Source organism: Neodiprion pinetum, chromosome 7 (genome assembly GCF_021155775.2).
Source record: "Neodiprion pinetum isolate iyNeoPine1 chromosome 7, iyNeoPine1.2, whole genome shotgun sequence".
In the NCBI taxonomy this organism is placed as follows: domain Eukaryota; kingdom Metazoa; phylum Arthropoda; class Insecta; order Hymenoptera; family Diprionidae; genus Neodiprion; species Neodiprion pinetum.
Window position 1 is genome coordinate 4945251 of NC_060238.1, and position 25990 is coordinate 4971240.

General features: G+C 35.5%; 1 protein-coding gene across 8 annotated transcripts in view; it reads right to left on the reverse strand.

Moving 5' to 3' along the window:
* Gprk2 (G protein-coupled receptor kinase 2) overlaps positions 1-21910 on the reverse strand; it is a 30386-nt gene extending 8476 nt beyond the window's left edge. For 2 of the 8 annotated variants that reach the window (XM_046634079.2, XM_046634077.2), the window contains exons 1-3: positions 21476-21910; positions 18444-19585; positions 9980-10075 (exon numbers count right to left, since the gene is read on the reverse strand). In XM_046634079.2, coding sequence (XP_046490035.1) covers positions 9980-10075; positions 18444-18495 — 148 coding nt within the window. In that variant the 5' untranslated portion in view covers positions 18496-19585; positions 21476-21910. Of the gene's footprint in view, positions 1-9979; positions 10076-18443; positions 19586-20960; positions 21253-21280; positions 21387-21465 lie in introns of those variants that run through there. The other 6 variants (XM_046634076.2, XM_046634074.2, XM_046634075.2 and 3 more) reach the window with 6 other exon arrangements.
* Positions 21911-25990: the final 4080 nt, after the last annotated feature.

Sequence of the window (25990 nt, forward strand, 5' to 3'; positions counted from 1 at the left end):
ATGCAAATATGCACTTCAACGTCCGTCGTGTCACAGACATTCCGTCGTTGTGGACTTGATCATTTTTTATTCGCAGATATCCCTAGATGTGATGTAGTAAATAGAAGATCCGGGATGATGCGAAGAACAGGAGTCAGTCATACTTGAGCCTAATATACGTACGCTTGAATAAACATCACGAGTAGTTGGTAACGCCGATAAATTGTACGCACACGAAGATTACTCGATAATTCAAATAAATTCTAAGGCAATTTTCATGTACCGTATAGATATTAATTACTCATTATTTGTTCATTATAACAAGTCAATGTTTGTATTTGACTAAATTCTTTGACACGTTATTTAAAGTGCACGGGGATCAATTTTTTTTTCCAAATACCTGCGACTGCTTGTACATTAAATGATCTTAATTCGCGGAATGATTTATAACCTAGCTGTTGCTCGATCTATAAGAGAGAAAAAGAAAATGAAATAAAATAAGAAATCGATATTTGCTTTCACCAATTCGACGGTTTGTGATATCGCCGAAGGGTAAAAATACTGCTCGTTTCGTGTGATCGATAGTGATGATCTACCGGTGGGTATCGATCGTCGGAGTCTGGCCTCGATTCACTTCCTACACTCGAGTCATTCCTTCCGTGGGGATTGAACGAGTATCCATCCATGAGGAACGCGAATTGATATCGAATTGCAAGAAACGAAAAGAAAAGACTGGTAAAAATAACGTGTAAATAATCCCAGTTGCAATATTGAAAGCTGAGCTTTATTCCAGGGACGACGATGAATCAGGATTTGGATAAGCACCCGATCGCGGTTTAAAAAACCATAGCTTCGAAGCACTCGAGAAAACTTAAAAACTGATCCATGACGGATGGAAAAATAACGGCAATTTAGAGCCAGGATATCGATTGCTGATTTCTCTGATCATCGCGACCTTGTTGCAAGAAAGATATATTACTTTGTAACTCGTACCAAAAACAAGGCAAACCGTGAAGCGGAACAAGCTATGAAATACCAGAAATATTGAAACCGTGGAATGGAATCCATCTATGCTACAATACGTTACGTTCAGAGAAAAGTGGTAGCTTTTTTTTTTCTTTTTGAAAAAGAAGTCAATTTGTAGTCGTACGTCGTGAATGGCAGAATCGATGAAATGATACTTTTTTCGTGGTATTAAAAAAATATTGAATACCCTCTGGTGGATTCGACTGAATCGCTTCGTACGGTTCGCTAAATCTATTCGGTGGATAAAGATTAGACAAATTTAGTAAATCACGAGAGCTATTAATCGATTAACGCCATCGAATAATACGTTACATCGCAAGTCTACAAAATTTTTTGATGAAGTGGCAAAATACTTTCTGTGACGCGTTGAAAATCCTTTCACGCGAGAGAAGTAAGATCAGCAGTTATTAGGAGGAGTTCCAGGCATCGGTCAAGTATAATCGGCAGAACTAAATCATTCGTGATCCGATACAATTGAATCAGCCAGTCAATTCGCAATCGCATATTTCTTCGTCCTTGTTTAATGCGGCGCTTAATTCGTGCAGCGTAAATTACAATCAAACGATCATTTTTTCAGTTACCACAATAAAACAATCACTTTTCAATCTTTACAAAATGATTTCACTGCGCGGATCTGATTTCGCAATCACAACAAAATCTATGAGTTTGTGGTGCCAAACCTTTTCTTGGACATTACTAAACCATTTTGTTTTCCGCGCACCGATAAGGCGAAGAAAACTTTTTCGTTGTGTGAAAACAATGTCAGTGGTTTTGATCGTTATTAGAGAACGATGATTTCGAAGTAAAAAAAAAATGTATCAGTTGTCGATTTGACGAACGTTGTCACGTGGTTAAAAATTCCAAGCAATACGTGGCAAATCTACAAGAAAAATGATCGACCACGATAGCTGTAAGTATGCGGTAAAAAGCATAAAATTTGTGGTCTAAGTTAGTCCGTTATCGATAATTAATTCGAAGAGAATCAAAGCAACGACCTCGAGCCGTCTCAAGATGATTCTTCAACGCGCATCACATCCGCTTACAGTCGGTGGAATGCCTGCATTATACGAGAAATAAAGGCTGAAACGTTGAATCTGTACGTTGCGTATTAATATGTACGCGAAGAGCTCGGAATGCATTGTTCACACAACTTTGAATTCACATGAATAAGTGGAAAAACCAGGGACCGGAATGTGTGGTCGTTTCGAACAACACGCTACACGGCCTACGCAAATTGCAAAAATTTGTATAATCAGATACACACGCACGTTTGCATGATAATGCAAAGGAAAAAGAAAAGGAAAAAAGAAAAAATCCAATTGTTGGGCACAAATGCCGCGTTTTTTTTTTTTTTTTTTTTTTTTTTTTTTATCCCGAGGGTGAATATGATGAGTGTTTTCGCCCTTTATCTATCAACGGCGGCAATCTCGCGATATAAACGAGAAAAGAGAAACCCAGAAAGAGAAATTGAAAAAATTCCTCCCCTCTGTGTTACTTTATTCGCACGCGCATTGATTTTCAGCTGTAGGAATTTCTTAGCGGGAAGAAAGCCGAGAAATAATATCGCGAATCTTGAAAAAAAAAAATTTCCAAGATTGCGGGAAAGTTGCAAACGTTACAGCAGGATTACAAAACGTTACAAGCGATTACAAACGACTACAGAAATTGCAATGAGAGATGTGCAAAAATTACAAAGAGGTACGGGGATTAACAGAAGGATTACAACGGGATTGCAAACGGTTACGCACATTGTACGGATTACAAATAATTACAAAAAGTGCAACGATCGCAAAATATTGCGGCAATTACGGGATTAAAAAGAAATTACAAAGGTTTCAAGGGTTGCAAAGGATTGCAGGAAAATTACAAATGATTACAGACTTCGCAGATTACAAAGAAATTACAAAGGTTTCAAGGATTGCAAAGAAATGCAGGAAAATTACAGACATTGCAAGGATTACCTGAGATTGCACAGAGATTGCAAGAAGATAACAGAAAATACAAAGGATTGTAGAGAATAAAAAAAATATTACAAAGAACACAAAAGTTTACAAGGAATGCAAAATATTGCAAAGAATACATGCGGTTACAGTAACGCGTGTAAACCAGATTACAACAGTGATTAATCCCTCGTGTGTAATAGATTTTTAAAGTCAAGTGTATCTAACATCGTTTGATATTGAATTCCCGAATTGACGATAAAAATAACTGCGCATGATAGTCGATACTGGCTAATTTCAATCAATTTCAATACCGCCGACATGTTATCATATCGAGGTTAGTAACGTTATCGTAACGATTCGTGCTGCGAAAAAAAAAGTTATTTCGGGATTTTGGAATTGCCTGAAGTTCAGTAAATCGTAATAAAACAAAACGCAATCGCACTCACAAAAAAGTAGTGCGCTCAGGGGACGATACGAATTTATAGTTAATAGAACTTATTGCATTACGTTGTTCCGAACTATGAATTTATGGTTACATCTGACAAACGTTTTATGGTTAACGGTACAATAACGAAGACCTGATCATATTAAAACACTAGTGCGGTAAACGTGCCAAACTTATCGTAACTCGATTTGTAATTTGGAAATTTTAGATTGCAATTTGTTAACTTTTACCATACGAGTTGAGCAATGAAGTAAATTCAAAACACCCTTTCGCGTGTTTCCAACTAAGTTAAGCAAAATGACAAAATTGTAATGCACATTTATTGAGAATGCTTGGTAATTCGCTTTACAACACAAAATTTGTAATTCAACTACAATTTTTTGTTGTAAATGTGGCGCAGATTTTCAAATATTTTCAACGGTGCATGTTCAGTTGTTGAAACTATGTTCGTACGATCTTGTCTGAATAATTACTGTATTAGCGTTAACCGTATTTAAGCCGAGTCAAACTATGTACGATGCATTCAACTATGACAAAAGTTGCAGGAATCATCTCGGGTGGTCCAAGTACTTAGCCGTAAATAGTTTGTTTATAAATTAGTTAATTTAACCATACTCTATACTATCGAGGACTACAGAACAGAGCTCACCGCACTGTACGAATATAATATACATATAAGTGTACGGGAAAATTGATGTTGTGTTTACAGTGCGCCAAACGATAATTTGGGTGAATTCTACTATAAAAATTATCTTCCCGACTATAATATTTTAACTATACAGATTTTCAACTATACGCGGAAATTTTTCTCTCAGTGCAATGCATTTCGAAACAATAGTTGTTAAAAATTCATTGTAAAATTAAGATAACAGTGATTTTTCCCCAAACATTTCGTTTACGATAACGTTAACCAACATCAACCTCGTTACAATTTACATCCCGCGATGAACGTCGTTTCACAGCATTTCGTCACTCGTTAAGCACAGTTTAAATCTTGAAACGAGAATTGACTCATGGGTACGTTTGTCGTCCGAATGAATTATCTTTCCAGTAGCCGTGAATCATCCTCAGTGTAAATGAAAGCCTGAATTCCCGACGAATCCGCTGTCAATTCAGCCCACGAAACAAAATTCAGGCGAGAAGCGAAGACCTGGAAATTATTCCGATTCTTACAATAACCAAATAAGCCGAAATACAAATGTGCGTCATTTGATCGGTGAGAATCTGACGATGAGAAGACACGGATAAAGACAGGCTCAGAATTGCACGAAACGCAAAGATCGAACAGCGAAGCTTCACTTATAAGTGACACTAGGGTCACTTATCAAACGAATTTTTTATCTCGCTCCGACGATGGATGAACCCTCATTTTTTCCCACGACGAAAAAAAAAAAAACCTGGCTGGAAAATGGATACCGCATAATTTTCCGTAATTGGATCGTGCGAAAATTCGAATATTTATAATTTCTGCCCGAAAGCACGCCATTTTTTTTTTTCCCCCGTCTCGTCAGTCGAGTCAAGTCAAGGGGATGATCCGTGCCCTTGATCTCTCCAATTTCAATTCGCATATTATATTCTTCGCTGTCTGATTCACTTCGCCTCCAGGACAGCCGACGTGACGCAGGAACGTCGCTTATTTTACTCCGAAGTTAAATCAGCTGTGCGTTACACGTATCAGGGTGCTTCTCATTTTGGTCATGTCGGCATTTCTTCACGCTCACCCCCCTCCCCCGCCCCCCGAAACAAGCGATATATAGAAAAAAAAAATCTGGCCAACTGCCCGAATTTTTCCGATAACTCTGACACGTCTCGCCAAGCAGTCGAATTTTTATATGGAATAAATGTATGCGTTTAAAATTTTTTTTTTCTCAACAAAACTGTCGGTCATTTTAAAACCAAGTATCGTAATAAAAATTCTTCTGGCTACTGGGTAAGAAATTTAGTGCTCCGGTAAAAGAAGAAAAAAAAAAAAAGGAAGATTTACTCGTAAAATTTTGATAAATCTGATATTTATCGCATTGTTGGCGAAAAATGAAGACTGTTTTAGATATAACAAATAACAGGTTTACGAAAATTTTACAACAGATCTTTTTCGTAGAAAATTAAGTTTCCTACAAAATAGCTAAAGGGCGCGTTTTTTTTTTTTGGTTTTTGACGTACAGTTTTAAAGTAACAAACTGTTTGTTTGTTTTTGATTTCGAATGCATTCATTTTTTCATATGAAAATTCGATTGTTTGGGAAAGCGTTTTACGAGTTGTCGGAAAAATTCGGAAATTGAGGCAGATTTTTTTTGTTTATATATGTCGATAAGAACCACCCTAGTACGTATAGGCAACGAAGTATTAAAATTGATGAATTCCATTCCGGCACATCCGGTTTAATCACCGTGACGTTAGAGAGCGGTGTAGTAATTTGTTGATAACGGAATATTACTCGAATTTGTGCAGCGAGAAATATGCAAATAATTATCCGCAAGCACGATTGTTCCGAACAAATTTAAAACTAACTCGAAACGTGGAACACCTGATCAATATTTAAACTGCCACCGCCCATATCGCCCGACCCACAATCGCATCGTAATATTACGCATGATACGCGAGTTTCAACAACAACTCGTATTGCAAAACGCAATGCGGTCGTATAACAATAAACTCTGTATAACAACGAGTGTGCAACACGCATGTTCACCAACTTGGCTTATCTCGATCGTTAATTTTTCCATTTCTCGCTGCAAAATAACTGCGAGTGTGCGCGTGAGTATAATAAATGGCCACGCCAAGAAAAATTTCATTTGTTACAGTAACTGGAAAAATTGAGTTAAAACAGGTATCGTTAAAAAAAACTGTTTGAATATTGTTGGAATAACGAAAAACTTATTTTTACAAAACGATTACAAAACTTGAGTAGAATATTATTGAACACAGGTATGAACCAACCGCCCACACGTGTAAGACAAATATTTGTTAACAAACATTAGCGTTGCACTGGGTTAAACAAATAACGGTATGTATCACGTTTTAGTCCAAGAGTCGAAACCAAGATTCTCGACTCATTGTTCGGTTTTCGGATCGGTTTTTTTTTTTTTTCTGCGATGAAAGCTGCGATCGTCGATTTCTAGATTTGAAAAAAAAATACCGCTTAGAAAACTTCCGTTGATTTAACGAATTTTTGTTAGTTCCATTAAAAACTATCGAATGATATTATTACACCGTACTTTAAGCTAATTTTCAATCTCAATTCGAAACAATCAATACGTAATTCAAACGAAGTTGAATAAAACTGTCCAACAAAAGAATCCGAATCGCATTATATATTAACAAATCGAATTTAGATCCTTCTGAAACGGACTCTGATGTAGATTAAAGGCCTCGTAACTTTTGTTCACAAACAAAAAACGGGGGAAAAAAAAAAAAACGTTAAGGACGCTTCGACAAGTGTCTACACTTGAACTCAATATCTGCAGTATGTACTTGAAAATTGTAAACAATATTTAAGCGTGTTAAGCTCTGATTTCAGCCTGCGATGATAAAACGTCACGTTTGTTTACTTCCGTTAATTTGAAATTCATGAAAATACGGAGCATTTTTGATCACACAATTATTTTTTATCCTACGTTCCACAAAATTGTAACACTTAAACGACAAAGTTTCAAGTCATTTAGTTGAATTGTGAACTGAAAAAACGAAAGAAAAAAACTTGACGGTATTCGTCGAAATTCAGCTTTAAAGTTTTCATCAAATTTTCTCTGCTATTGAAATTTTTTTTTTTTTGAATTCTATGCTCTAATAACGTCGAGAGTCTCAATTGATACGCTAATGAAAATGTTGAAGTATATTATCAAATTCACACAATTTTTATTGAAACTTTCAAACAAATTTTCAAATTTTTTCAATCACTCGTCTTTAACCCATCAAAAAAAAAAAAAAAACTTTTCCACTCCGAAGTGAAATATTTTCACGCAAGATTCAGAGTGAAAACTCGTTTTTGTTTAATTTTTTTTTAAATCATATCTTTTTTTCTTTACGATCGTTTTCACTATTTTCATACCAGTTAAAAATCTATCGCAACACGTATAGTTTCTCCGATTCGATTACCAATATTTCTCATCGTATCTCCGGTTCTGAAATACCGAGTTGTCGTGGAATGCCCCATATATTCGTTACGGATTATAAATTATCGTACGATGGTTATTACATCGCATAGAATAATAATAACAACAATTAATCATTGACCTATTTTGTAAGTCTGATCTCTGTCTTGCCACATTTAAATTTTCATTATCTACGTTATTCAATATCAGAAGCGATATGCACGTGTCGATGTTGTTATTTGAGAGCAGGAACACATGGTTCGAGATAGCGTGACGTTGCGATATAACTATACATAATGTTGTAGTATATTTACGCCTGCGTAATAACGCAATAGATAATAAAATGCGCCAGAGAATGATGTACGAATATAGATAGGCGTGATATTATCGTTAAAAATTTTCGAGAGTATTTTCAAGTGTATTTTCAATTTCATATATACATACATACATATATTAGTGTTTCAAAAAAACCGAGCGTCCCTCAAAAATGACCTCGGTAAAAAATGAGCTCTTAATATCGATATTTAGAGGTGACGATTCTCAATTTTCTATTTCCCATTTAAATAACATGGGAAAAATTGTTTTTTTTTAAATTTAGAATTTTATTGCTCGAAAACGAATCAGTGTGAAGATATAAAAAAAACATATTCTTGTAGGAAATCTTACGCTCTACAAAAAAGATCTGAATAAAGATTTGCGTAAGGTAAGTCGTTTCGGAGTTATCAGGCCTCAAACATCGAACCGTTTGAAATAATGACGTTATTAATTTATAAATGCTACAAAACTGACTCATGTCACTTAAATACACAATATTATTGATTTTCAAATTAAAACTATAGACTTCCAATGAAATGTTAATTAATAAATTTCATTAATCAACGATATGAGTCAGTTTTTTAGCATTTATAAATTAATAAAATCATTATTTCAAACGCTATATATATATATATATATATATAAATTTTTATAATAGTCGGTTTTTTTATATATATATATATATATTTCTGGTTACTGTAACAAATTAAATTTTTTTTTCAGTGAAAAAATTTCACATTCGAACTTGTGTGATAACTTGTGATTTTGCACTAGATCACGTGGACTTTGACACGACGATGATGCTGATTACGTCACTGATAAGCGATAGCTTGTACAAACCTCTAGTGATTGATTGGCGATATGAAAACGCTGGTACCGTGTATATACCATATATAAATGTATATATATATATATATATATATATATATATATATATGTGTGTGTGTGTGTGTGTGTGTATATATAATTTTGTCGAGTGGTCAACACAACAGGAATCAAGCTGTCAGCTGACTTGGCAAATCGCTACCGCACTGACAATTTACGTTGAAATAATTGCAACGAATTTTCAGCGTCAAGTCGATCGCACAGACCATAAATCATTGATCGTAAATCGGCGCTATTGCTTGTCATCGTCGAATTGATGTGATGTTTACACCAAGTTTAAAAATCGTTACAGATGGTATAACAAAATACAATCAGATGTAACCGAGCCCCGATGTTCGTCTCTCGATAATCTTACCACTCGAGAATATGATCTACGTTTGTAACACGGGTTCAGGATCGCCTGGTGAAGATAAAACGCGTATCACGTGATGCGATTCGTCGCTTTGTTCGTATCGTAACGCAGCGATCTTTGAATCGGAGGATGAACGATGATTGTCAGTTGTTAAAAAGATTACGAGGAGAATATACATTCATTAGGGCCGTTTTTGAACGCTTCTTTTTTATTTTTTTTTAGATTTCACTCTTCTGCGAGATTCTCGTAGTTTCTCACTGAAAAAAAAGGTTCGCGCGGATGGGTTTGAAAAAAAAAAATTTTCACTTCGATATATTGAAAAAAAGGCTATTTCCGGAAATTTAAAAATTGACGTATCCTTAAATCCTTCGTTGGCTATGTTTTGTGTTATACGAAACGAATGTTTTTGTAAAACCTGAGATGCGTACAACTTTTTTTTTTTTTTTTTTTTTCTTGTGCAAATATTCACATAATTTCTGGGTCCCAAAACAAAGATTTTGAGCCATAGTTCAGAGTGGAGAGTTGATTTTTTGTATTTTTTAAATATTTTTTTAGACGAATAATTTTTCTCATTTTGTAGGTATGTATACAAAATATTTGTTATGTTTGTAACATTTTTTAAGAAAGAACAGTTGGGACGAAAAATCTGAAAAAAAAAACGGCGAGTGCTTTTTTTAGGGTTTAAAATCATATAAAAAATAATGAAGCAAATTGGCGGGGGTCAGGGAAAATTACCTCTCGGTTGGCATGGAATACCTCATATATATATATATATAACACACACATCGCGTGAATATCAATTTCGCGTGGTTTGAAAGTACGAAAATTGAGCATTCTCACATGACTCAAGACTACAACACCTGAATTCGTCATTAATATCTCAATTCGTGTCACAAAGCAGTCTGGTTTTAAAAAAATTATTATCCGTAATACGTATACGTACCCAATGTGTTCTTGAAATCGATGCATTGAGAAATGTGTGGAAATTGCAAAATTTTCCGCCATTTCTTACTTTTCCCCTTGTTGCTGTCACCACCGCCTGAAAAGAAAATTACAAAACACGTTTAATTAGGCATGTTTCGTGTAAAATCGTAAGGCGAATTTTTTCATCATTAAAAATATCATCTCGTCGTCAATTGAATCTAACGAAACAAGCGATCCTCGAACCATTTTATTCCTCTGGTTTAACGATGTGTAATTTGAATCGAACAACGTTCGGTGCAAGTTGCTTCACCGTTCCGATTTCTCGGCACAATGTTGGCGGCCCAAAATAATCGCATGCCCAATTTCAGAGCACGAGTTATCACACAATTACATGTTGTAAGCTCTCCGCATAAATTTCTAGAGTAAAACTAATTTGCCGATTGGCAGTTATTTCAAATAACGCAATCAGCCGTCACGACTTCCCAAATAACGTTACACGCAAAGTCAGTCGTTACCGATTGAAGAGTACATTGAGATTCAGTCCAGTTTTTTGAGTCACTCGAAAAAACTCGTAAAAAAGGATTAAGAAAGTAAGGGATTGCCGTCAGTCTCGTTTTCGAATTATTTCTTCCAAAAAATTGTAACAAAACGCTGGAAAACTAATTTTCATTATCTACCCGGAACTGTATTTCGTCGATCGTGGTAAAAAAAAAAAAAAATGAAAAAAGTCAAGAACCGAGCGGTAAACGGAAGTAAAAATTTCTCTCAGTGTTATTTTTCCAGGAACGTATTGTTTTCAGCCGACATTGTTATTTCCCTTCCGTTCGCGCCCGATAAATACGAAATTCTCTAAAATTTTCACGTCCGCATTAGGCAGGATTAATGGTAAGTGCAAAAGTAGCCGCATACATAATCGTAACGTTTGAATCGTTGAAAGGTGCGAGCTTATTGGTCCGCTGTTGCGGTCCACATTATCGTAAAGTACAACGACCAGGGAGTGACAATTTTTTTTATTTATCTTTCCTACCTTCCTTTTTTTTTTTTTTTTTTTTTTTTTTTTCTCTTCCACCACTTTAGCCGTAATAATCCCTCGATTTTTTTTTTTCGTACTCGATGGACGAGATTTATGTCAATAAATTGCTACTACTTACTCCGTCACTGTCCTCCCACGAGAAATTGTCAAATTATACGAGGACACTCGCCAATCTACAACCATATCGCATAAACGATGTGTGCATGTGTGTGTGTGTGTGTGTGTGTGTGATAGATAAAATTGAGCAAGGGATAGCCGTAATGTCACAGCATAATATTCTCGACACGTTCGGGAGAAGTTTAAATCAGAGTTAATTGATTCATCAATTAGTCCTCGTTCTCCATGCATTATACATATATATATATACATGTACATATATACATATAAATATATGCAGCATAATATAAGTTTTTTTTTCTTTCCTCTGTTATTTATTTATTTTATCGCAAGTTTATCGCTTTCGAAATGTAACAGGCAACGTACGGATTGTGTCTTGTTGACACGTCGATATACCGGGTTTAATACGCTTGATCGATCAGGATTCTGGTTAAATGGATCACTGCTTCAATCGAAACTAGCTTCATCGTCAAATTGAACGAGCGGATCGTACTTGATCGCTCGGTGAGATCAGATTTGGCGTAGATTTCGAGACGGGTGAAAAAAACATTTTTCCCCAGCGCACGTCTCGTTATGGATCTCATTATCTGACCGGTTTGATTTGTTTCATTGTTTGGTTTTTTTTTTTTATTTTTTTACTCGGTTAACACGATAAGAAGTTGAAAACCGACTTGTACATAAATAATTTACAGAAATGTTATACGGATAGGAAAAAGTAATATTATTAAACTTTAATGAGATCTATAGATCAGTTATCGCTACGTTGGAGGAAATAAAAAATGTCATCTCGTTGAATGAATCTTTTTACGGTGAATAATCCTGTTACGATTGTTCAAAATTTCATTCGACTTACTTTCCGCAATTGTTGTACGAAGCGACTAACGAAACGTTTTATTCCGTAAAATATCTTAAAGACACGACTCACTGTCAAACGGAATAAGAAATGTGAATATCAGATTGTAACTCAAAACCAGCCTGAACATATCATCTTCAACGTATGAATTAAATCGACGTTGCAAAAAAAATTTTTAAAACCCAATGATCAGGTTAATTTTTTCTCTTTACTTTCACGGTCAAAAGTTATTTATTTTTATATACACGGACTTGTTGCGTTACATATTTTTCTCTCACATATTGTGGAACAACATGCATAGAGCGTTATAGTTGAACTGGCAATCATGATTAAATTTACATGCGCGTGAATAAAAAAAAAAGGGGGGGGGTTTCACTTGTAAAGTTAATTTAATTAAGAACGACGACGTACCGCCATAATGAATGAATGAAAGAAAGAAAGGAAGGAATTTAACCCGCACATTACAGTTTCGTGTAACGGCATAATAAACTTGGACATCTGTTAGCGCACGAGCTATTAACTTAGATTACAACGCGTATTTATACATATACATATATCTCTATATTATAAAAATATCTCGCGCCAGGAATCCAGCCCTTCCTTCCACCACCCGTCCTTCCCTTCACTGTCGCCACATTTACACCTATGCAGATTCAACCCTTTGTCCTACTCTCCACGCCACTCGATATATGGCCGCAAAGAATTCGAGGCTGAATTTCGGGGTAAAAATGCTCGAAGATTCGATATTTATCGCATTCACTTCGTAGAGTCTGTACGGTGTTTCTTGATCTTGAAACGGGGGGTCTTTGACTCGATTCAACTTCGAGGCTTGTGTGAAATTTTCAAAGGGTGCGGACAAAAATCAGGGTCCCTGAGACGATTCGACGACCAGCGGACAACGAACCGTCGAATCGTATAAAACTCGACAAAGCGTGATATTTCCTCGAATAACGTTGTCGCGTTCAGGATTTTTATTTTCTCCAGAAAAAAATTGGATCGACAATGTTACTTCCGCCGTTAATAGCAATCCTTTCACGTTTACGTGCGAGCAAATTGGGACTTGCGATTCGAGTAACCAACGCGATAGCTGATGAATTGCAACGTTATACATACATATACGTATATCTCTCTATAGTATAAATATATCTCGCGCCAGAAATCTAGCCCTTCCTCCCACCACCCGTCCCTCCCTTCACTATCGCCACATTTACACCTATGCAGATTCAACTCTTTATCCCAAGTTTATGCCCTTGTGACTACGAAGGTTCAACCCTTTACCCTACGCATATACCGTAACACCTATACTAGTGTATATATGTAAAAAATTTCGCGTTTGCGGTGGTGTAGAATAGTATTATTATTAATAAAGAGAAAGTAGGGTTAATTAGAAAAAAAAAAATAAAACCCGACAAGCCACGCTTGTTGTTTACATCTCTGTGGAATACGAATCTTGTCAGATTAGCAGTTGAAAACTTTCGAACACGCGGAGTTATACCTTGGGTGTCTTTTTTTTTTCTTCCTTCCTCTTCTCTTCTATTCTTTTCTCACTCCATGTGGAAAAGTTTCGCGTGCGAAACGTGTCGTTAAATTACCATTATACCGGTCTAACGACGATGTTGTAATAAAGTAACAAAGAGAGGCAAAATAAAATCGGGAAAAAAAAAAAAAAATAACTTCACACGGCTTTGCGCGCTTGGATCCGGAACGTACATTAATGGTTACAAAATGCAAAATTAGTTTCGTAGCTTTGATAAAGAAAAAATTAAAAAAAAAAAACCGAAAGGACTATAGTATAGAATAACTTTGCACTAAATTATCTTGTAATAAAGTGACAGTATTTATATCGTCAATATAACGACACCTGTGTAAAAAAAGAAATTAAAAATTCTAACACCGGTCGTGTACTTAATAATAATAATAATAATAATAATAATAATAATAATAATAATAAAAGAAATAAAAGAGTAAAAGACGACGCTTCAAATCGCTCAATCTTGCTTACGTGTCGATAAATGTGCCGATCTTTTTCACAGGAAAGTTATTTCAGTGTGACAAATTGAAATAGACATAAAATAACGGATGGCCAATTCTCAATGAGGCCATTCAAGTATTAGCTAACGCTTTTTTTTTCATGCAAATTTCCGCACCCCATCCCTGTAGTTATAACGGTTGGTAACGTTAGCATGTTTTGCCTGTTGCTGTTTTTTTTTTTTTTTCACAACGTTAGCTAAAGGAGTTTGAAAAGTTTATTGGAAAATCGATTGATTACCTGAGAATGGCAGAGATGCCATTTACGGTCGTATCCTGATCAATTTATTCCTACTTTATTTGATATTAATTGTCGTTAATTATTAACACACGTTAAGGTGTTCGGCGAAACGTGAATTCATTATTCATTGAGTATTGAATGGATTATATATTGTCTTTCTTCTCGAATGCATGCGGTAAACATTATATTTGCTGAGATATTATTGTCGAGCAATCGATGCGTTATCAATTAACACCTCCTTTGAAAGCAAATGTTTTTTATTATTCTCGCAAGCAAAAAATTGATGTTCTTGTATTAGTGTAATATTATTTTCGAATTTATATTTTAACGGTGAAATTGAAAGTTTGCTTTTTCAACAAAATTTAGTATTTTATAACCGATATACCTACGTTAATGTTAGCTAACGCTTGACTGGAATGCCTGCTACTAAAGGCTAACATTTGATAACGTTTCGTAGATATTTTTGTGCTGAATTTACGAATAGTCTCTAAATTTATTCCATCACAGAAATCCGCACACAGGCGAATTTTGACTACAACAGATTTCTTGCAATGTAGGGAAATTCGATTGCTGATTGTTGTAAAATGTGTACTTTTTTAATGACCAATATTGCGCTCCTCGAAAATTATCCGTCATGCAAGTGTAAACAATGCTACAACGGGCAGTGAGTTTGATTGCTGAGAATATTGTCATCAGTTTTACGGAAGAGTTCTTTGTGGAATTCGATCTGACATTGTTTTAACAGAGCGAAAAAGTTTTCTTCATCTTATCGGTGCGCGAAAAACAAAATGGTTTAGTAACGTCCAAGAAAAGGTTTGGCACCACAAACTCATAGATTTTGTTGCGATTGCGAAATCAGATCCGCGCAGTGAAATCATTTTGTAAAGATTGAAAAATGATTGTTTTATTGTTGTAACTGAAAAAATGATCGTTTGATTGTAATTTACGCTGCACGAATTAAGCGCCGCATCAAACAAGGACGAAGAAATATGCGATTGCGAATTGACTGGCTGATTCAATTGTATCGGATCACGAATGATTTAGTTCTGCCGATTATACTTGACCGATGCCTGGAACTCCTCCTAATAACTGCTGATCTTACTTCTCTCGCGTGAAAGGATTTTCAACGCGTCACGGAAAGTATTTTGCCACTTCAACAAAAAATTTTGTAGACTTGCGATGTAACGTATTATTCGATGGCGTTAATCGATTAATAGCTCTCGTGATTTCGTAAATTTGACTAATCTTTATCCACCGAATAGATTTAGCGAACCGTACGAAGCGATTCAGTCGAATCTACCAAAGGGTCTTCAATATTTTGATAATACCATGAAAAAAGTATTGTTTCATGAAATTGACTAAATTTAAAACGATATTTCGTATTTATGCGTACATTTTATTCAACAGAATATCTTTACGATTTTGAAACAATTATTTCATTAACTTTACTATTTAAAAAACAATATTGCCTTTACACGAGAGAATTTTCTACAAAATTCGTTTAAAAATTGATACTTTATTTATCTTTTGCGTTTAAAGTAAAAACTTTCTTCCGATAATGCTTCTATACCCGTACTTGCGTTTCAATCATCAACGAAGAGTATATCGTTCATCGTCACTCTCGTTTTCATACGTAATCGTTTCTCTGATACGCGGCTAATTGCACATGCCCAACTTTCCAGAGACCCCGATACCAAATTTCTTCGAAATTACAGCAGTTCGCTTCCCATCGCAACGAGTATTCAACCATGTAAGTACCTACATGGTGCATGGAAATGATCAATTTGCCGAGTCAAAGCTGATTGACGTTCACCCTTCAATAACCCGTGTAATGAATTTTGCAACTTGAGAAAGTGAATTTCTTCTTTGAAGATGCTTCGTACCTAAGGCGTCTGAAGGTACAAAGTGGATAGGTGTATATATATATATATATATATATATACGCACGTAAATTGAGTTCTTCGACTAATGCATACGTATATATATATGTATACCCATGTGCCTATATCGTATATATACTTGTAAAGTAGGTACAGACTTTCATCGAATTTCGAAACAATGATATACAAAGACCCCTGTTTTCACATGTATAACCCATTCTCATGTCATTACATTCCGTAAAGCTATTCTAACGAGCGTGAAAATAGTTTCCCTACACTCTCTTTCTCTCTCTCTCTCTCTTGAAAATCATGTTTCAAAGGTAATTTGACAATAAAACGTCACCGAAATGATATTCCATTTCATTCAAGTACATTGCGGCGAGCCAAAAAAAAAAAAAAAAAAAAACTAACCTATCGAATCTGTGGTCTTAAAAGGATCCATTTACTGAGAACAAAATTTTCCCGTTTGGAAAAATTTTTAGATCGATTTTAAAAGGTGTCGCTGGCCATTTGAAATTTCCCATTTGAATAGAACGCGAAAAAGAGAATTTTTTTTTTTCATTAAATACGCTGTGACTGTTGAACCGTTTGAATTAAAAAAAAATTTCCAAGCATATTCTTGCAGGGCATTAAATTCTCTAAACTCTAAATAAATTATAATCGAATATAATTAAAAGAAAATTGTATTCGAACGTTAACGAAAAGTGAAGAAGAAAAACAATCTATTCTGCAAGCAGGGCGATTAAATCGCCAGCAATATCCTAATTGTAACAAACAAAGTTTTGTCAACAATTGAAAGGAATATTAACGTTTAAAGGTGCAATAAAAAATAAATAAATGAATTAAAACTCTACTCCTTTGACGAATCTGGTTTATAAACGACATCTTTCACACACCTTATTTCATTTTATTCCAACTTTTATCATTTAGCATGAATATTCTCAATCCCCAAACCCTAAAACTGCATATTTCTGCTTTTCTTCGACTTTCACGACCCGTAAGTATGCGAATTTTTGAGTCCAGAAAATCAACTCGGTAGTCTTTTTTTCAGAGAATTTAACGCCCTAAAAGAATATGCCTTGAAATTTTTTTCATCTCAAACGGTTCAAGAGTTGCGGCATTTTTATTGAAAAAAAATAATTTTTTTTTGCGCGTTATTTAAATAAGAAATTTCAAATGGCCAGCGACACCTTTTAAAATTGATCTAAAAATTTTTCCAAACGGGACAATTTTTTTCTCATTAAATACGTCCTTTTAAGACCATAGATTCGACAGGTTAGTTTTTTTGGCTCATCCTAAAGTACATACTCAAAATACCTGATAAATTGAACGTACAAACAATTTCACCAATATTTCAAAAATATTCATTTCTTTTTACAAAATGCGATATAAAAAATTTTCATAGTTATCGGCAATGAAAGCTATTTTTTTTTTTTTTTTGTCTCTTTTTCGTCTCTTCAGCAGACAATATATTACTATGCCTCTGAGTAACAAAAAAAAACAAAAAAATATTCTGTTTTCATTGTCAAACATTCCCGGCGAGCAGCTTCTTCGGTTTTGCATGATACACAAATGTGTCCGTATTGCTTCTCCGCCTGTGTATAACTAACCAAATAAACTCTGACTGTTCTTCTTCTTCTTTCATTCTCTTTTTCTACTTATATATACGCGCGCGATTTCTGACGATGATAGATCGGTTCCCTCTCGTCGTCTCTCGTATTTTCGTAAAGGCCAAATGTCAAGATTCTTTGGTTCATTCTTCGTGTGCCGAGTGATTAAAAAAACAAAAAAAAAAAAAAAAAATTCTATTGATAAGGTTATTTACTCACCCTTCGATAAATTGACAATAATTCGAGTGTTTCCTGCGATGCGATAATCGGTTCTCTGATATCTTTTTATACTGGCAAATCTGATATTATTGCGTACAAATGTGAAGTTGAAATCAAATTTACTGGCGACATGAGAAATAGAACAAATTTCAAAAAAAAAAAAAAAAGTTTGAGGTTTCATTTGTTACAGTAACTGGAAAAATTGAGTAAAACAGGTATCGTTAAAAGAAAAACTCTTTGAATATTGTTGAAATTACGAAAAACGAGGTACGCGTAAACATTTTGCGCTATCGTCGATCCTTTTTTGGTTATTGCAACGCAAAATCAGTTTCCGAGGTTTACTCTACTTTTTTAGTCAAATAAAGCTTAAAAATTTCTCTTATCGTCAGTGAACTCTTAAACCTACGATTCGTCTCGGGTGTTTTATTTTTATTTTTTTGTTTCCCCTGTTTTTCTTTCCTTTTTTTTTTTTTTTTTCAAAACGAGGAACCGGGATATTTACCTTCTCTGGCTTTGAGGTAAACGGTGTTGGCTACGATGTTCTCCAACTCCATCAATTCCAGCTTGATCGAGATTACTTGTCCGAATCAGGGGGAATGAAATGTCTTGGTATTTTACTACCCTGTCGGGCCTCTGCAGCCCTGATCCCATCTGCAGGACTGAACACCACGTGCCGTAACCCCTTCCAAGGAAGGCCGACGACGATCCCCTTCCTTCGTTTTTATATTTCTCTTTGGTAAAATATTGCTCTCTCTCTCTCTCCCCCTCTATTCTTCTTTCCTTTTCTTGACGATTCAACGGAAACAATCGTCCGTTGTACAATTATTATTTATACACCAGCCTAACGCTTATTTGGGGTTGTGTGGGTGGCTGGAAGGTAGAACGGGGTGGGGGGGAGGGGGGCAGATCACTCTTTATTAATCATATACACAGCGATCCCTGCGCTGTGCGAAACACCGCGTTTTAAAAACAACTTTTACTAGATTAAATATATATATATGTGTGTGTGTATATATATATGTTTTTTTTTTTTTTTTTTTTGTTATTGACACGTTTCAGTCCGAATTTAAGAATTATCGTCCCTCCGATACATATCGATATTAAAATTCATTTTATTCCGTTCTCATTTCTTTCGATTTCTTATTCGCTTAGTCTTTATTCGTATCTTCGTTTTTATTTCACTTGTTATCTTTTTGTTTCGTTTCTTTCTTCTTCTTCTTCTTCTTTTTTTTTTCTTTTTTTTCTAGTTTTATCTAGTTTTATCGGTTAGGCCTTTGGTGTACGCTTGTTTATTCGATGTTGTAACAAGTTTACGAACACGGTTCACAATTTAAAACACAACACGGAGGACAAAAGTCAAGGAATCGATCGGTCGATCCAATCCAATCAGTCACTTCGTAATTACGACGTGTTGCACTGTTCACTGTTCGTTGAATAATGAAAGAACAATTGTTATTATCGTTATTATTACGCGCTGATGGAAATTTGAAATGAAACGAAAAGAGACGTAAATTGGTAGATTGTATAATTTAGTTCGAATAATTGTTTTCGGTAAGAAAAGGAACTTTCGACGTTGACGTTTTTACATTGTTACGAATTTATTGTAATAAGTTTAAACAGTCGGTCAGAGACGATGTGTTGCATCTGAAATGATGTGAACAGAAAAAAAAAAAAATAAGTAATAATAATTACTACCACACGTGAGTACAGGAAGGTATGAGAGTTACAGGAAACAAACGAAGAGTGAAGAACAAAGAACGCGACGATTTAAGTGAATAAAGATACGGATAAATGGTCGACTTTTCGGGTTAATGAAGGAGACGGAATGCGAGAAAACGACGAGGTGAAGTTAGCAACGAAACTATGAAACAAAAATCGCAGGAGTTGGGCTTTCGAAATATGTTTACCGAAAGTTTGGAAGTAACGATTTTTTTTTTTTTTTTTTTATTCTTTACGTATAATAAACGCATCGTTGGATTAACGGTGTTCGAAATTTAAATGCCACTAGGTTGAAGTTGGCAACTAAACACAGAGTACAATAATTCACTATCCTTGAAACTTTATGCTGGAATTACTTTGAACAACGACGCAAGTTTACTCCGGAATATTAGTATATCATGTTCAACTTTGTAACGGTTTATCGAATCACAGACAACGCTGAACGGTAGCTGAATAACGATTTTTCCCGTCACTGCATCGTTACGTTGTAACGTAACGAACTTGAACTTCGTATACGAGGAACGGTTATCGACGTTATCGCCTGAAGTTGTCAACGTTTTCAGTTTCAACGAAGATATTCAAACCGTGACCACCCGAGGAAAAGAGAAGGGAAAAAAATCATTTTCACAAATTAAACGATAAAAAATTTCACAATACGTCGTAATTTTTCCCGTCCAACTTTTTTCCTCGCGTAATAAAATTGTACGTAAATATTTAAAATCGTTTCGTTGAGTAAAAACGATTATTCTTAACTGAAAAATCGCGCATACGCAAGTTATTGGGAATTCGAGTACAGTGAAGATCGTAGAAAGCGGACCTGACGATGAGTATGAGGAGGTGGAAGTTCGACCAGAGATTGAAGTTAGTAACGTAAATTGTAACGGAATATTGAATCTAACATTACTGTTTTGAAAATCTAGAACGTCTGTGAAGAATTTTAATATCCAAAATCTGAATAAACTTTTGCTTTTGTAAAAATATATTACTGAATTCGAGTGGATACTACGATTTTCTTTAGAAAAAATACAATGAAAAATTTACGAGATTGAAGGTAGTCGTTACTTTAACGATAAGTGTTCGCAAGAAAAAAAAAAAAAAAAAAAATTGTTACTCGAAACCAAACAGGATTTTCTAAAATTCATCAAGTAAATGACACGAGTAACAAAGAAAACGTGACAGTGTTTCAAAAAATACATCTCCTTCAAAGTCGTTCTAAAATTTTAAGATTCTAAAATTCTTTACGTTAACGCAACTAACTTCAGTCTTCTATAAACTAATCGTTACATTAAACGTTACGAACATCGCTATCTTGAAGTTCGCCCGGGATGATGGAAAGGTGAACGAAGGTGTCTCTCTCTCTCTCTCTCTCTCTCTCTCACTCTCTCTCTTTCTCTCTCTCCCTCTCTCCGTGACAAAGGTGTACAATAAATAGGTAGGTACAAAGCAAATGTGATCGGAACGATGAGATTTCGGAACAGTTGAAAGTCGGAAATATCGTAGGAGGGGTCGATGATGAATATCCGCGACAATGTTGGCAGTACGGTTAGGAGTGGGTAGGGGGGGAGGGAGGGGAGGGAAGAGGGGATAAGAAAAATTGAAAATCTTTCGGGGTTGGTTTACTTCGTACTACAGGAGCGAGTAAGTATCAGGAGGAGGTCGGCTGCTGCTTGATGTTTGCTGTTGCCGCTGCTGCGACGTCGAGCTGATTGAGAACTCGCGAGACACCCTGTGTGTTGGGTATAAAACTATATGTGTATATATATATATATATGTGTATATATATATATATATATATATATACTTGCACACACGTACGTAAGACGACGGACGTTGAATCGGAGAAGCACAATGGCGGACACGGGGCGACTGGCTGCGATTTTCCACTTATTCACTGTTATCACTGAACTCGCTTTGTTCGCGCGCGATTTGCTCGCCGTTCTACAAGGTACGCGGCGTGTACGCTGACCTCCACGGCGTTTCGGAGGTTTCGGGCCTAGCGAGTCGATCGGCACCTTTTATCTCCTCCCTGTTTTGTTTTTTCTATCTTTCTTTGTTTTTTTTTTTTTTTTTTCCTTTTCTGTTCTCTCTCCTACTCTTCACGTTGAAACGGGGTTGCGCCGAACGGCCGATATGACTGGGCTTCAACTTGCTAGGCCCGTGTGCTCTGCGCGCAGAGTGAGTAGGGGATCAAACCGCACTACCACCACACCGAACCTCGCGGGCATCGTGTCCCGGCGCTCCTGGGTTAGAGAGAGACGACCACTTGCCTCGCCTCGCCTCTAAACCGCAATGCGCATGCGCCGAAGCCGAGGACGAAGGTTATCGCTGCGCCGCTCTGACGTGTCGCCATCTTCCGGCCGCCCGGCTAACCGATCACTTTTGTCTTACGCCGCGTCGGTCGTCGAGTTTACGCGGCAATTTTGAAACGGCGATACGAGCACTTCGGGTTATTGCCGAGCTATTTCGTGTCAGTTTTGGTGTAAGGTGGGGGGGGGGGGGGGGGGGGGGGGGGGCTACGGACGGCTTGAACGATCTAAAATCGTATCAATTTTCAGGAGTTGTTTGTTTTTATTTCAAAGAAAATTAAAAACACTCGGAGCTAGTTCTGGTTTGAGGGATTTATTGTTTATATAGTTTCTAGAATATTTTGGAAATTAACAACGAAACGGCGGCATGGCGCAACAGTGCCGGATTTTGGGGGGGGGCGGGGCACGATTTTTGATAAAAATTGCTAGCAAATGGTATGTAATATCACTATACTGATAAAAAAAAAAAAACATTTTAGAGCTACATTTCCGAACACTGAAATTACACATTGAGAATGTATTTAGTGTTGATGGTGTAGAATTGCACCGAAGAGCGTTCATTTTTCAGAATAAAAAATTATAAAAAAATAAGCTACGAACCTACTATGCGACAAAGCCGTTTGTCAAAGTTATCCGTACTCGGTATTGAAAGTGATTTAACTCCGGGAGATGGATTCTACCGACATCATTAACGACTGCGTCGAAAAAAAAGCTCGCAAAATTCCACTCGCCTAACGATATAGTTTCATTGTGGCTCATTTCTTGTATTATACGATATCGACATGTGTTAGTTGACAGGATTGTATACGTGTCAAAATAAATTATCGATCCGCTTAAAAAAATGAAATTTTCCTATCTTGTTTTTATTGTTGACCGTTTTTGGTTGTACCTGTTGAAAATATAAATTTGCAGTGTCCAAGCGTCTAGCAATTGGTTTTAGTCATCGAGAAATTCACAATTTATAATTTTAGAAAATAAAAGGGTCAATAATTGGGTCCAAACGTATCAAGAACTGGTACACTTACCTTAATTAGCTGAAATTTAACTGGCTAGAGTAATTAGTCCGACTGAAATAGCTAGTCGGCTAATTTTAACCGGCCAAACCTAAAAATGCTAAAAATCAAGAAGCAAAATAATTTTTCACCTTTCGGATTTGTATAAATCTGTACTTCGGGTTTAATTTATATTTCGGTTCTTGACAAAGTAAAAATTCAACAAGACGCTGGGAATAACGAGTAGAAAATTCATACAACCATTCGTATAAACATTCACCTGCAACTCTTCGATCTGAAACTCGATGTTATTCTCTCGCTTGCGATTGAAATATGAAGCAAACAGCCAGTCGGGTAGAAATCGAATGATCCTGTTTAGCTGAGGTAATTTGTTGCTGCAATCATCGTAATTGATCGAAGCTTCGGTCTCTTTGTCGTCGATGTACATTAGTTGGAAATGCTTTTCTACAAAGACTGCAGAATACACCGAATTATTTACAACACATATTTCGCAGAGTTCAACACGAATCCTGTTGGAATTTGAACTGTGTTCGATGTGTAATCCATGTTCCGTGACAGAAAGTTATCTAGTACAGTTAGATGAATGTGAGTGGTTTGAGACTAGAGCATGGTTCTAAAAAAATTTTCTATACGCACGTTGTTGAAATAAAATAAAATTTTGTAACATCTAACCGCAAGACATCTTGCTCAAAATTATTTTCGAACGCTTGAAATCCAACAAGTTCATTTATTTCGAAGATTTGAAGTTACGTTTATCAAGTTTTCGTATAACAAAGTAATTTAAATTCATCGTTTAATTTTCTGCTAACGATGAGTTTTTCAGTATTATCTATTTATTTATTTATTTGTGATAAATCAATCACTCATTTGCGAAGCAAATTGTTTGTAAAATAATTTCCTCAACGATGAAACCTGTTCCATTCTACAATTGATTAATAAAACCGTTGGCATTTGCCCGCATTTGTGAGGTTTTTTCCTGTTGTTAACCCGAAATGCTTGTTGAATAACAAGCGTAATACGGTGACGCAAACGGGCATTGTCAGAGGTATACCACAATGTATTTGAGTCGAAAGTTCTGCCGAGTGAGTCTCGGAACCCGGTCACTCTCAAGGCATCTGCGGAATGCAGAGTCCACCGTTTTTCACTAATTACTCTGCGATAATCGAGCCATTTCGTACCTTGACTGGCGCCTTAACACACTGACAAAAATTTCATTTCTTACAGTAAATAGAAAAATTCGGTAAAACAGGTATCGTTAAAAAAAACTGTTTGAATATTGTTGGAATAACGAAAAACGAGGTACGCGTAAACATTTTGCGCTATCGTCGATCCTTTTTTGGTCATTGCAACGCACAATCAGTTTCTGAGGTTTGCTCGACTTTTTTAGTTAAACAAGGCTTCAACGCCAATTTATTCTTGCACGAGCGTTAAATTTTCGCAACGGTTGCAAGAAAATCTAGCAACAGCGATCGTAATGAGAAAGAATAGTAACTGATACTAGAGTTTCCGGTAACGGCTGGAAAACTAATTTTCATTTTCTACCTAGAACTGTATTTTGTCGATTGTGGTAAAAAATGAAAATGGTTAAGGAATGAGCGGTAACCGGAAATAAAAATTTCTCTCAGTACAGAAACATTAACGATTCATTTCGTTTCACCCAGAACTGCTTTATTCGCGCTCACAAATGTGTATATGTACAAATCATATCCATATATATATATGTGTGTATATATATATATATATATATACACACAATCATGCACGTCAAAAAACGCACGTCAATATGACGCACGTATAATAAGTGTAACACGTCGCATACGTTATACTCGGATGGAAAACACGCATGGCTGTAGCGTCTAAAAACATCGCAAACTAAACTGCGGAGTCCATAAATTCAATGCCTTGCTGCGTCTTATTTTTTTGTAGTATAAAAAAAAAAAAAAAAAAAGTCTTGCATCGCAACAAAAAAACGTACAGATATTTATCAGACTGGTTGAAAATAATCGACTACTTTTTTTTTTTTTTTTTTTTTTGTTTCCTTCAATGTCGCATGTTTAACAACGGTAGGAAACAAAAAAATAAATTTACTTCCAGAGTTGGAAATTATTTGCGAGACAAGTTTTTGCAGCGATTGAAATACACTGCAAAAAGGGGGAAGAAAAAAGAAATAAAAAAATAAGAAAAAATAAACAACCCACAACATTTTGTTACAAGTACAGTATTTTCGATGTTGATCGCGGCGAAATGTGATTTTTTTTTTTTTAAACGATTTCAACTTTAACCTTGAATAATTTTTTGAAAGAGTTTAGTTATGAAAAAATTATAAGAAACATTTTTCGTATAGCGTGAAAAATTCCTCGGAAAAATATGTATCGGATATTAATGTTCATTGCCTCGTTACTGAGATACAAATTTAACGAAATAACTAAGATTATTTTTCTCGCGTTAATTAAATTGAAAATGGAAAATTGCGTTCACGAACCATTAAATATTAATATAAACAGAGCTCAATTTTTCACACGCGCCTTATCTCATCTTCCCAAAACTATTGAACACGCGAAATTGAGAAGTAGAAAAACAAAATATTCGATTTTTTTTTTTATCCAGTCTAATATTTATGCGACAAAATGAAAGTTACGTTTTTGGACATAATTCAATGTTGGCGCTATAATAAATTGTGGATGAGAAATTGTTTGAAAAAATGTAGTAAAACGATATATTCGTTTGACTAAAATTTTGTAGAATATATTTGACTGTAGCAAATAAATTTGAATGTACATAAATTTTATTACAGCAATGAGTTATTTTCTAAATTTTTTCTACAACGGTTCTAAAGTTTGCTAGAAAATTGAGTACATACAAATTTTTTGTACTGTTTTCAAACTTTCGACAGATGTTCGGGAAAAAGGTCTGAGATTTTCTTACATTGTTTTTTTTTTTTTTTTTTTTTTTTTTCTTCACACACGATATAAGCGACTGTTTTCACAGCCGGGTAAAACGAACATATCGTC